Here is a 13,734-nt window from a genome sequence, read left to right as displayed (position 1 = left end):
AAATAAAACAAAGAGAACATTATTTTTGTGTTATTTTTAACAGATATTAATTATTACGCTCCCACACGTATACCTTTAAAATGACTTTTCTCTATAACCTGTGAATAATTGAAAGCAAAGGCTGACAAATTAACTTCACGTGATTAGATACAGGCTTTGCTTGAATGAAAAGTTTTGAAAATAGTTTTTTATTTAAATCTTAATTTAAAAAAAAAAACCAACTCCAAAATTAAACGCATACCTACTCCTAATTACTTTGTAAAATACATTTTACAATTTTTTATAAAGCGCCTGTCAATTTAAAAGAGCCAAGTGTAATCAGATGTTAGTTATCGCGTTTAGTAACACCGTTCTTAGTATGAGTAGAAATAATACCATCTGTATTTAAGTAATTAACACGGGTGCGTACGTTCGATAACGACATAATAATAATAACCCAATCTAAAGACAGACATGTTTATTTTAATAGCTCAAGATTAAATTATAGTTTGTTTGTTAAGAGACATTATTTTTGTGGTCATTTTAGTTTTTAATGCTTTCATATATGATGTTTACATAAATTAAAAATAATAGGGTGTAATTTAAATGGTCATGTAACTGATGGAGGCAGACGAACGGGGAAAGGCACCTTCCTTTGATCCGATAAGACGACGTCGTCCGGGACGCAGGCGGACAGCGCACGAGCGGTCTCCCGCCTTGAGGGGCTTCCGGGTGGTGGACGTGGGGACGTCTGCCACCTTACGGTCTGAGGCCCCGCGAACGCACAGTGGCTGACTAAAATGAAGAGCCTAACTGAAGTGAAAATTTTATAGGCTGCCGATGCTGGACCACATCAGATTAGGCCACCACGAGCCCTGTGGCTTAGCAGAAGAGCGGCGTGTGGGAGACCCGTGGGGTTTTAGTCAGTAGTGCTTCCTTTTTAGGACGAGAGTCTGACATAAGTCCCCTTGTTTTCTTCCTCCCCAAGCAAGAGAGTATGCATTAAGCGTTTCCCCGCGCAAAAACAAGGTATTATTTAAATTTTAAAATAAAATTGTAAATTCTCTCTTTTATAGGAACCAGCGACAAATTAAAAAAATATCTCTTGAACAAACTGAAATATATTTTTGCAGAGTAATAATAATATTTTTCTATAAATTATCATCAAACAACCACGTCTATTTCAGAACGTATAAACGTATTTAAAAAATATATATATGTTTATATATATATTTTTTAAATAACTAAACTACAAAAATCTTTAATACTTAAAAACCTTCGAATTGTATGCCTCAATGATGTCTCAGCAACTTTTGAGATCAACAACCCAGACTTAATATTGAAATCGATTAATTAGATCCCAATCATTGTTTTACGACACGATAATTAGAGGTCAAAGTAATTTTGGGGGTGTTCTTAGTGCGTGATTTCAACCCTCACGCGATGTACAGCTACTAAATACAGGGTCCGCTGCGTGTTCACACATTAAGCTTCTAGCGGTGGACGACACAAGTACGCCGGAGTCCACAGCGCGCGAACGCGTTAAAAAAGTAACGTTCCAAATTCAAATAGTGCCTCAGTGACATTTGTTTTGTTTACATCATGGAGGGCTGCGGAATGAGATGCATCAAATATCTCCTCGTTGTTTTCAACGGCTTATTTGTGGTGAGTTAAATGATTATTTTATTACTAATAGTCATAATATTATTTTATATTACTGTGGCTATAATGGTACGTGTTCTGAAATATATTTATTAAAATGAATGAGTCATGTTGACTCATTTTTAGTTTATTAGACAGTAGGTCGTTGTTATTTTTGTCCACTCGATTTCAACAATTTGCCGCTTCATTTTATATTTACCTTGCTGACTAAACAACTATTCAGATGTTCATTGTTAAAAGAATAGTTTTAAGGCGTAAAAAGTCTGCTTTTAACTTAAATAAAAAGATTCTTTTGGCTAAAGATATCACACAATTTTTTAAATAACAATTTTTTAAATATATATCTAAAAAATACATACCATAAATAACAGGAAACAGCATATCACTGAGTTATTAAATATTTTCGCTTTAAAACATATAACTTCACAAGCAACGAGCTAAACAGATTCAAGAACGGCACATTACTTGTGGACCTTAGCGCCCTTCTTTAGGTCTGCTTTATACGGAAATGGATTCTCTTAGGTCCTATGAGAGTGAATTATTAATTCACTGTATACATTACACATTTATATAAACTAACTAACTTAAATAACTGTTGGTATAAAAATAATTCTTTGTGCTATACTATCGTGCATGATTTCAATTAATGAGTTTAGAAGTTTTAGCGTAACAAACACACATACTATTGCATTTTATGTATATTTAATAGGAAAGGGGAACGTAATTGATTACAAAATATACTTTTTCGTATGATTGCCTATCAATAGGTTGCAATAAATGAAATAATTTCGCGTAGTTTTCATTAAATGAAGACATTTTTGGTTCAGAACTTGGTTATATCAAACCGAGAAGTTCCTGTAAGTATTGCCTGTTATGCCAATAATCCGTATACGGTAACAGCCGTATACGGGTGATCATTGAGGAGTTTGAACGTGTTCTTGGCTCAAGGAGCGCTTCCGCTCAGATCGAGATACAGACAGCTTTGGACACCAGCTTGGAGTTAACTCATAACACATCCTTAATACACTTGCTCATTATTCATAACACTACCAGCTACGGTCGCGATGTCTTCGGATTGAATAGTTTTTTTATATATAAAAATTAGAATTCCAAAGTATATCTGGATGTATAAGTTTAGTAAAAATCGATCCAACCATTTCCGAGATAAGCCGGAACGAATCGACAGACAGAGAGACGAAAATTAAAAAAAAAGTTTATTCTGGAATATGTATCGTTATGCTGATGTAGTGATAGAAAATGTATTTCGGGAAAAGATTTATTTAAATATTACAAACACACATATATATATATACACCTGCAAAATTAACATTATGATTTAATCTTATTTCTCAATGACAATGAATCATCTCACGACGTCACGCCCTTTGTATTCATTATCATGTACATTATAATAATCTGACAAACGTTTGTGTTACAAACTTTTCCTTATATAAATATGATCTAAAAAAAGTTACGGACAAATTAAAATTAATATTAAAAATAATTTTCGTACATATATGAAATGAAATGCAAATGGAACCGTATGAATAATATGTAAAAAAGATTTATGTACAGTTTTGTTAATAATATAATAGCGAAAAAAATTATCTTTTTGTACCAGTTTGAAAAAAAATTTACTCAGCGCTGACTATTCTAATAAAGATCAGTATTTTCTACATCCGTTTTATGAAATCTTTATATGATTTTGTTTTACGTTGTGACTATTTGTTTTATATTACTACATAGTTGTCAGTATGCTTACTTTAAGTTTTTCCATCCTCACATACGGAGCGATAACAGTTTATCATATATATATATATATATATATATAAATATTCGCAATATTAAAGTGGGTTATTGAATAAGAAACGACGAAAGCTTCGTATCTGGTGAGTACGAAAACTGGTGTTAAGCGTTCTGGACTCACGCGATTCTACCATAAAGTTAATGTATTCAGAGAACGTTCAGCAAACGGAAACAGTTTTATTGCTACCATTTTATATAGTTTCGTCGTTAGGTCATGGTTTTTTAACACAATTAACACAAGTTCGTATCGTCAAACGAGACACGTATAGTTTTCAGTATCTCATACATATATCGTCACAAAATATATTCTAAGACCACGCAAACTGATGGTAAGCGCACATATTAATGAACTACGAAAGATAATAATTATCCTACCAACGTATCGTATTTGGATACATTGTGTTTAAGACATGACTTACCACGCGTGAAGGACCGCATTATATTACAATACCCAAAAAAATCACTAACACGGTATATATTTAATATCAATAATTTAACATATCTAGAAAAATACAAAACTAGATTTTACTTGTAACAGAATATACGAAACGCTTCCGAAAATATTATAAAATGACATCACTATGTTAAATCGTAATATTACTTTAAACATTATCGTATTATTTTAAATTTTTTTGATGACTCATTTAAAAATAACAAAGTGATTACCAGAAAACCTTAATTCTGAAGTTTATTTAGTAAAAACTTTTTACAACTAGTGTACTTAACGTCTATGCAGAGGCTAAGCTAGTTTCATTTCTGAGTAACATTCTTACTAAAACGTGGTCAGACGAATAAAATCTCGCACCACAACAAAACAATGTTTTCTATTCAAGAAAAAATAAATTATTTATGTGTATATTAAAACGTGTTATTAGATGCGAAACGGGATACGGCACGTATGTAGTGAGGAGCGTAACTTAGAACGAGCGTATGTTGAATCATCATTCAAAGAGCTTTAAGTCACTACAATCGAAGTACACTATCAATTTATTAAAAAAAAATATAGCACATTATGGTGTGTTGTGGAAATTCCATATAACCGGCCATATCGAGGTTGGCGTCCCTTTTAACTTACTGTAAATTGACTGAAACAATATTTTTAGCGGGAAATAGATACATTACATAGTCGAGTAACCACAATATAATTACCAATGAAATATTTACAGGCAAATTTATTAACTAGGAAATAGATGAACATTCGAGTTACCACAAAAAAATTAATAGGAGTGACATACTTTTTGACAAATTAATTAATTAACGCCAACTGTGACACAGTTCGAAACTAAAACGTTTTAGTCTGAATATAGACAATAATATACTAATAGTATATCAGTCCTACACTTAAAACAAAATTTTAAACGATACTTATTTCTTACGTTTACAAAATTAACATATATTAGGGTTAGGTTTATATATAAATAAATGATTAAAAGCTTTTCTCGTTTTATTTCATGCCCGATGTTACTGATATTGTCTTAATAAATTATGACAATAAAAAGGATTTACACTGTAAACTTTGCTTAATAAATAATAAACTATCGTTGAAAGCATTGTCACGTGAAGGAAAACAACGACGATCGTTCTGTACGCCCAATGAGGATGACGCTGTCTTGTGTAATAGACGCCAGCCTCGGGTACATTACCAGATCAACTTAATCGCATGATTCAGTTGCCCTTGATATAATGATTCTGAAATTCTCGTTATTCAACTAGAAGCAATTTAAAAATTGTGATACAAAACTTGAATATCACGACGAAAATTATGCATTAGCGACAAGTGCAGGGACCGGAGTTTTACGAATCATTTGTTATTAAAACATCACCCTCGTTTCAATATACGGCTATACACGATATAAAAACAACCAGAGATAAAGTAAAGGAGATAAAGTAAAGTAGATCAATAAATGTCAAACAGGTATTTACAATGTAAAAAAAAACGATAGTTCAGTGAATGGTAAATGACTAGCTGTAACTGGAGTGAGGGCAGTCCTGGGTCATTAGATCAGGTCACACGAGGAAGCCCGTCGAACTATTGATTTTAACACAAATCACTTCCGATCAATATATTGAAGTACAACGAACTATAAAGCTTTAGTTGGTAAATTTATAATGTTAACACGTACCTAGTGTGATGCACCTACTGGCTACAGTCGACGAGAAACACAGACGATTAATTCAAATTGCAACTGCAATTTCAATTTTCTTAAAAGGTCTCAGGTCCTGGCGCCTTGGTCGTTCTCGTTAAAGACCATAATTGTGTCAATTAAACAATCAACTAAATGAAAACTATTTAAGCAATTCACAGATTCATGTACAAAGGAACTGTGGCAGCCTCTTTTAAATTGACAACATGATATCTGTATATACGTTAATACTATTAAAATTAAACAACTATTTTGAGCGTAAATTATTTACGTGATGTTTGTAGTGTTTGTTTATTCTGTTCCTATCGACTGCATTTTGTATAGTGTATTTATATCAACAATGCTTTAAATTAAATGTATGCGAGTGATCATTGTGGACGGTTTGAAGGTTACACATTTTAATCCGAAGCATTCAGCTGACAACGTTTGTCAAACAATAGACGTACTGGCGAAGTTTGACATGGATATTTTATTACACCATCTCGCATTGATTTAATTCGTACATTGAAAAATTGAGAAGGAAGACTATATCTTAAGAATATCTCGTTCTAATATAAACGCTGTGTTATAAAAAAACGTTTATATATACGTTTATATATTTTTGGGCATGCATTTCATACCCACGTCTTTGCCCACGGTTTGCGCCGACGCTTTCCTATTTGTGTGGTAATAGTAATCCATTCACATACACATAAGAAACACTTATTTATTGCCTAATCATATGTAATCTGGTAGAAAACAAATTAGACAGTCATATGGTAGGACCGCATTTAAAAAGGAGGTAAAAATACAAGCTTACACTATCGTGCCTCTCGTGATTTGTTATAATAGGTCAGTAACGTAAACGCCCTTTTTTATGAAGTATTACATAATGTCTTTATAGAGGCCCTAGTTTCTGGCGATCCATTTTCGCGATCAAGCGACCTCTTTCACGCCATGGTCGTAAACATCGTGGCGATGGGATGGGCTAAATGTGGACTGTTAATTGGAGCACAAATTTCAATTTATGCTCGCAAATAATCTGTTTGTGTGATTGTTTGTTTAGTTTAGATTAAACCTTGAAAATTACGTCACAGTTATAAGCGAGTTAATTTCCTTAAAATCATTCAAAAAGCTGGCCTTCTACTTCTTTCCTTGGAAAAACTTAGGACTGATTATTTCAAACATATTGTTATTATTATTTTCAAATATGTGTTTGTAAAATGTAATGATGGATTGCTTTAACTTCGTGGCATAGTATTTTGTGATATATATGCAACATATTCGTGTTCGCCGTTCATACTAAAAAGAATTAATATAACAGTAAAAATATGAGTCGATTAACGTAGTTCTAAAGTGAAATAAATTAGAAAATTTACAAAGAATGTAGATATGTATTACGATTTTAAATGTTTTTCAATCAACAACTAATCAGTGACAAGAGTTTATGCTTAATTAAAAATCTGAATCTTTTTTGTACAGTCTATGAGTGTTATAGTTTTGAAAATCACTTTCATCTCGTCTGCTTGTGATCACAGTTGCTGCAAAGTAACCGAAACGTCGGGATTAGTAGAGTAGTATTATCCGAAAGCCTTAGTTTCAAATCAATTTTGTTTCCAGATCTTCGGCATCACAATAATTGCAGCGGCATGTGTCGACATGGGCATGATAAAGGGTTTTGCTGGGATGGAAGGTGCGTCAGGCCACGAGACGGATGTGGTCCTCATAGTGGTGGGAGTACTCATCATTGTTGTGGCCGCCTTTGGATGTTTCGGAGCCTGGAAGGAGAGCCCTAAGCTGTTATATATCGTGAGTCAATGAAAATTTCACGTGACTCCCATATTATTAGACTAGATGTGGTGCTCGAACCACTTGTAATATTAAACATTAATTTTACTTATTTATTACGATTTGCGGGTATATATTCAATATACACACACACACACGCACACACACATATATATATACATAAGAGTGAATAGTGATAGGAATTTTATCACTATATATATTACTTCTGTCTCTTTGTTACTGTTTTCTACTACTGTAACTTTCATCATCCAACTTATAGTTATTTAAACCGAAATATATATTTCACCAAAACTAAAATTCCCTTCAATACATAGAAGATAGAATCTGCAACGTATAAAAAACAAAGTCACAACTGTTACCTTGTATTATGGTACATGTTCCTGTCTCATCAATTTTTGAAGATATTCTAATTTAATCTCAGAATTTTAAGCTATGGTAACTTTAATATTACAACTGGCACACTTCTGCTTAGGCCTAGAATCTTCTATGAGCGTGTAACTATGACATATTGTTATAAAATCGATTTATAATAACTCACATCACCCGCCCGATCTATTTAATCATTAATCACTCGTAACATCCTTTTGTTATTGACTTAATACGTGGAAACTATTCAGATTACGACATTTAAAACTTTTATGACGTAATAAACAGCAATTAAATATTCTACATTTTTATAAGTAAGTGGTACCTTTTATTTTAAACTTTTCAGTTCGCTGGATGCCTCATAATAATCATTCTTCTGGAACTTTCCGTGGGCATCGCGGCCGCAGCTCTTCGTCCTCAAATCGAGGGTACAATGAAAACCCAGCTCAGGGCCTCCTTCATTAAGAACAAATCCACTCGCGAAGAAGACTCCACCTACAGGGAGTTCTGGGACCGCATTCAGAGCAGCGTAAGTGACAGTTCAAAACTTCCATATACATGAAAACTAATAAAAACCTCTTTTAATGGTAACCACAAAAATAATATGGAATATTTGTCATTTGAAGGTCCTATACGTATAAAACCATCTCTCTGTTAATAAAGTAAGGCTAGCGTTTCTTACGCTCCAACTTTATCCTCTTTGCTATTTTGTATATGAAGTGCAATAATCTTGCTTAGTGTTGCAAAATTATATAAATATATATATATAAATTGTGCAATCTTTCAAGCATATAACAAGTTCTGAATGATCTCATTTAAATGTCAACCCTATTCGGTTCTTGAACTGATATAAATCCTGACTACAAATGTAAATCCAGTTGGAATGTTGCGGAGTGACTGGTCCTGATAACTACGTGGCGTCCGAGCCTCGCCTCAATCCATCCTTCAGCTGCTGCCCCCCCGACGGCACAGATCGTGCTGATGAGATCAAACGCTCCGACTGTATCTCCCTGTCCAAGTACTACCAGAGCGGCTGCGAGGATAAAGTTCTTAGCACCGTCCACAGCGCTGGAATGACAGTCATCGTATGTGGAATTCTCTTCTGCTTCTTGGAGGTAAGTCCCTCTTGATAACCTTAAGTTGTTTATATCGATATAAGTAACGCTAGCAAGTTAGGTGGTGAAAACTAATTCATGTAGGGACCAGCGGTATTCCTAATGTCACCTTCAATCCCGTTCTCATAATCCATTGCCATCAGGAAAAGATTTGTTTGTTTGTCCATTCATACTGTGACAATAATGGGTATATTTATGGATGGCCATAATACAAAAATAATCCTTGAAAGAAGATAATGAAAAGTTAATAGGAAACATTTTAATATTTCAGAATTATTGATTTTAAATACAAATTAGAAAACATATTTGTAAATTATCATCAACGCAAGCCGGAATCGAACTTGCATCCTACGGAATACCGCTTTACAGTAACTTTAGCAACTAAGCTATCGTGTCCTCACTCGAATCCGTAGTTTTTTCGTTCTATATTTTTTATATAAATTTTAATTGATATAGTATCAAAATATTGCTTTAATAAATAATATTTTTCACGTTTCTAACGCATCGTAAGTTGACGTGAAATCTTTCTTTCAGGTAACCGGCATAGTCTTAGCACTGTGGCTGGCCCACACCATCAAAACACAGGGCAAAGGTCGCGAGACGGCGTAGATAATGAAAGCACCGTTTAAATTAATTTATTTTTAACACAATTACGATAAATTTAATATTCAACATGGATCGCGTTAATTCATATTATGTCACTGAATTTTATATTGGTGCTGTAATTTTACGATGATTTTGTCGTCGATAAATAAATTGATGGGAAAAAAAATATAATATAAAAAACTTTTTCGATATGAAATCGTATTAAAACCACCGTTAAGAAGTACAAATAAGGTTTAAGTGAAATTTAATTCCATGCACGATATCGAGATAGTGTTAAGAATCGACTAGTCAAAATATAATTCTTTGTATGTCTATAGAGTATAGACCACGTGTGTTAATCATTATCACTTAAGACATAAAGTATTAATTTTAGCAATTAATTTGTTATGAAAATTGCGAGATTTTTAAGTACCTATATTTTTATTATATTAATTTTATCATGTAAATTGTAAGTCAGACTTCCTTTGGTTGTATTTTTATTGATGTGGAATATTAGTGTTGGTATGTTCTTTAATAAAATATCAGAGTTGCTTTGTGTTTTTTTTTTTCTTAATTATAAATAAGTTATGAAAAAATTAATTAAACGCGAGAACTTAAATTAGCGTATGTATGCTTTCGCACACTTATTTCTTTACATTTCCTCGTTTATTTTACAGCATAATGCGGCAGGAAAGCCGCTACGGTAAACTATTTAGTTTCTCATATTACATAGCCTTAACTTTTTTCATCCATCTATCGCGTGTCGCATTACAACAGCAATGAGTAGGGGTAAGTGAAAGACACTTGAAAAGAATTCGCTCGTCTGTCACCTGCTGACTTATATTCTCACAGATTTCCATCCCACGGCATTTATGACTTCGATAAAAATTTTTGGCTTTCAGTTATATTGTATTCTATTTTAAAAAGCTTTAAGCATTTAATTGTTTTATCAAAATATGTAATTGAAGAGACGAAACTTCCAAGCATTCCTTGGATTCACCGTGCGGGTGCCGGGTACATCGCGTTGCAGGCAGAGGAGCTTCATAAGTGCCTGGTACTTGCGACCCAGGTGCAGGTTTAGGGGACCCCTATCTAACGCGCGTTAAACTCTCATCTCCGCTGTCCAAGCTCCTCTCTCTACCTAACCATATTTGAAACGAACCTACTAGAGCTGGCTTCGACGTACGTTCCAAGATTGAACAGATGTTAGTTCTTGGCAGACCCAAGTCTTTTAGCAGGTTGCAGAGAGATTGGCTGTTATACCTTATCCTATTTTCTTTTGCTTTAAGAATAAAAACTCAATTTTAATACGCAGCATAGAAAATTTGTATGAAATAGTTTATTCTTACGAGTATGACTGAAATCCAAGAAAATTTTCATTTGCATTGAAGTTGTATAAAACTATCCCACATTTTATGTTTTGTAAATAAGATAAACAATTGAAAGACATAGAGTTTATTCGTGAAAAAGTATAAATTTATATTGGCAATTAATATCAGTGAGTTTGTGAAACATTTATGAGAAGAACAACTTAACAACAACTCCTTAAATCTATTTGTAGTTTGTCGTAGCTAGTTTAATTGGTCACATTAACGAAATAAATTAAAGGAAAAAAAATCTTTCAATGCATCCTAATAAAATATTTAACAAACAAGTATCAAAATTATTAAATCTCACAAAGTCTACATTCTTAGAAAATATTTAAAGTGGTTCACAATATAATGAGATCAGTTAACTTAGAGATGTCTTAAAGGCGAGAGTTATATCTTATAAACTGTTTTATAATTTAAAAATTCGCACACTTTAAAGAAATCTCTGTGAATAATTACATATTAAATAAATTATATAATAAGTAAATATATGAAAAAAAGTCCCTGCATTATATGAATAATGATACCAGACTAATAACTGTTTTTACTTCAACTGGTAGGTATATTGAAAAAATTATTTAGGTGTCATGTTATCCCTAAAATAAATAAGCATTAGACAATTAATTGTAACAATTTGAATGCTTACAACCTCAAATATAGTGCGGCCTAACTCAGATAGTAATGATAGAGAAAGCATATTAAATATTTTTTACAACGTTGGTCCCAAATGCACAGCTGTTAAAACATTCGCCTATTGAACTACGAAATAAAACATGGCGGAATTTTAGAACCCGCTAATCGAATATACATTTTGTTTTTAGGTCCGAGACCTCTTTAATTTTATAACTACAGTTTATCACAGCTATCAGCTAATTTGACGTTTCCTTACGTTTGAATTGTCTAATAATAAAATGTGCTAAAAGTGAAAATTCCAATGTGCATGCAGAAAGTCTTCAATGAGTTGCGATGGTTTTTTCTTGTGGTAATCATTTGATAAACATTGTCGCTACATTATCTGTATAACTGTCACGTGAGTGCGCTTTCTTGAACACGTTAGGTTAGGTTTATGTCTCGAAATGAGCTTGTAAGTTCTGTTGAAGTTTTCGACGTTCCTGCCTGACAACGCGAGCCATCCACAGAGACAGAATGATGCATACGATCTGAAATAAATATTCAAATTATTCTATATTATGGTGCATAAGGCTATATTTTTATTACTTCACCTTCTGTAGTCCCGATTCCAAAGTATATATTAATAAAAACTTAAATTTCTACTAATAAATACCGAAATAAAGACTAATTTAATGTAACATGTCACTGAGTTAATGTATCTTAGTAAATAACGTAACCAACCTCCAATAGAGTGAAAATAATTCCAGTTGTAATAAAAATGTTTCCCTTGAATGCCTTCTTTTGTCGCAGCACTTCCTCGCAGCCTCTCACGTAGTATGATCTTTCGGTGATACAGGTAGAGTGTAGATGTCTTCTCGCACCGCCTTCTCGTAAGGGGTGAGCGCGTGCGCAACAAGACGCGGGGATATCTCGTTGTAAGATGGCATAGTCTTGGGGGCCGTCCACGCCGCAGCATTGGTTCTGATAAAAAATATATATATATCGTTTACTTTATCCTTCATTTCGATTCCTGTAATTTTTCGTATATTTCAATTAATTGGACAAAAAGGCATCATTCGTTGCAATATCTGCGATGTCTTCTTATTAATAATAGAAACAAACTGTTTATTATTAGAAATTGTTACTTCAGACTGTAATTTGTCCCAGAACGCCTGCTGGTTAGGTCCTTCATCATCGACTGTGATGTTCTTATAGAACTGCAGTCTGAGTTCACTGCCTCCTCCGACCCAGGCGTTTATGACGGCACTCCCCACTCCGACCATCACCTCTACCGATAACAGGAACATGAGGAAACAGGAGTGCTGGAAGCAGGTTTGGGAATGCATGTAAGAAGTAAATTCATCCACTAAACCTTTATTTTCTTAAATAACATAACTGCAGTAAAAGATATCTAAAAATTTATTATAAATTCCTCACCTATCACTCATAAATATGTATGTTAAGAAGGAGTAAAATATGTACCACAAAGATCTTCAACGTATTTTTTTTAAGGAAACCTTAATCTTATACGTAATTATAAGACCCCCTAACTCGGTACTCCCAATATAGGTCTATAAAAATTAACTATTCGATAATTCTGCTATCATCAGACATAAATACACTGGCACCTTAATAACATACCACGTATAGAATCTTGACATTTTCTCTTAATGAGCCAATGCAGCCTAGCACAGCTGTGACGATCAGCCCAAATCCCAGGGTAAGGATAAAAGACAGCACTCCCCGGGACAGTGAGGACGGCTGTTCGCGGTGAGCGCGATCACGCATATTGATCACACATATCGCCATCAGGACCAGTCCGAACAACTGCACAGAAATTTGTTAGCTTTAAATCCAGCACAGCAATACACATTGTGTAAAAATTGTATGATATTTAAAACTCTATTAAAAATTCCTAAAGAATTATCGATAACAATGATTTAGCGAGTTAGTGCTGGGATTAAAAACCTAAGCCAACTATCGCGATCAATACATCATGGAAACATCAATCGGACTCACAATGAATATTATGTTAAAGAGCGCGAGAAAGAACTTCATGCATCTAATGCTTTTGGGTTTCATAGTGAAAGGTCCGTCAACATCAGCGTGTGGGCGGCAAATGACCCATGACTGTATCGACCATGCACTCGACTGCTCGTTATGGCCGCGATGGTGTGATAGGCAGAGCGTGCTTCGTGTTTCTTTTTATATTTCTGGTATTACCCATTTTACCGTTTAAACTGCGTGCTAACGATGTATCACGTATTTGTATAGAACTTTGTATTATTTGTGTTTTGTTAATTTAAT

The 13,734-nt window shown here is 33.7% G+C and overlaps 2 protein-coding genes across 2 annotated transcripts; one reads left to right on the top strand and one right to left on the bottom strand.

The window, feature by feature from the left end:
• Positions 1-1,457: 1,457 nt before the first annotated feature.
• LOC116767341 (23 kDa integral membrane protein-like) lies at positions 1,458-9,997 on the top strand. The gene is made up of 5 exons (XM_032657622.2): positions 1,458-1,644; positions 7,191-7,379; positions 8,092-8,274; positions 8,624-8,860; positions 9,395-9,997. The coding sequence occupies exons 1-5, from the start codon at positions 1,582-1,584 to the stop codon at positions 9,467-9,469; spliced, it is 747 nt and encodes a 248-aa protein (XP_032513513.1). The 5' UTR covers positions 1,458-1,581; the 3' UTR covers positions 9,470-9,997.
• Positions 9,998-10,884: 887 nt separating this feature from the next.
• Positions 10,885-13,603, bottom strand: LOC116767344 (23 kDa integral membrane protein-like). Its single transcript, XM_032657625.2, has 5 exons — positions 13,447-13,603; positions 13,069-13,254; positions 12,573-12,749; positions 12,169-12,408; positions 10,885-11,975 (listed from the first exon to the last, which is right to left on the bottom strand). The coding sequence occupies exons 1-5, from the start codon at positions 13,507-13,509 to the stop codon at positions 11,880-11,882; spliced, it is 762 nt and encodes a 253-aa protein (XP_032513516.2). The 5' UTR covers positions 13,510-13,603; the 3' UTR covers positions 10,885-11,879.
• Positions 13,604-13,734: the final 131 nt, after the last annotated feature.

The sequence above is a fragment of the Danaus plexippus genome, assembly GCF_018135715.1.
Source record: "Danaus plexippus chromosome 9 unlocalized genomic scaffold, MEX_DaPlex mxdp_26, whole genome shotgun sequence".
Lineage (NCBI taxonomy): Eukaryota > Metazoa > Arthropoda > Insecta > Lepidoptera > Nymphalidae > Danaus > Danaus plexippus.
Note: the sequence above shows the minus strand (reverse complement) of the source record. Positions and strands in the feature narration are given on the sequence as shown.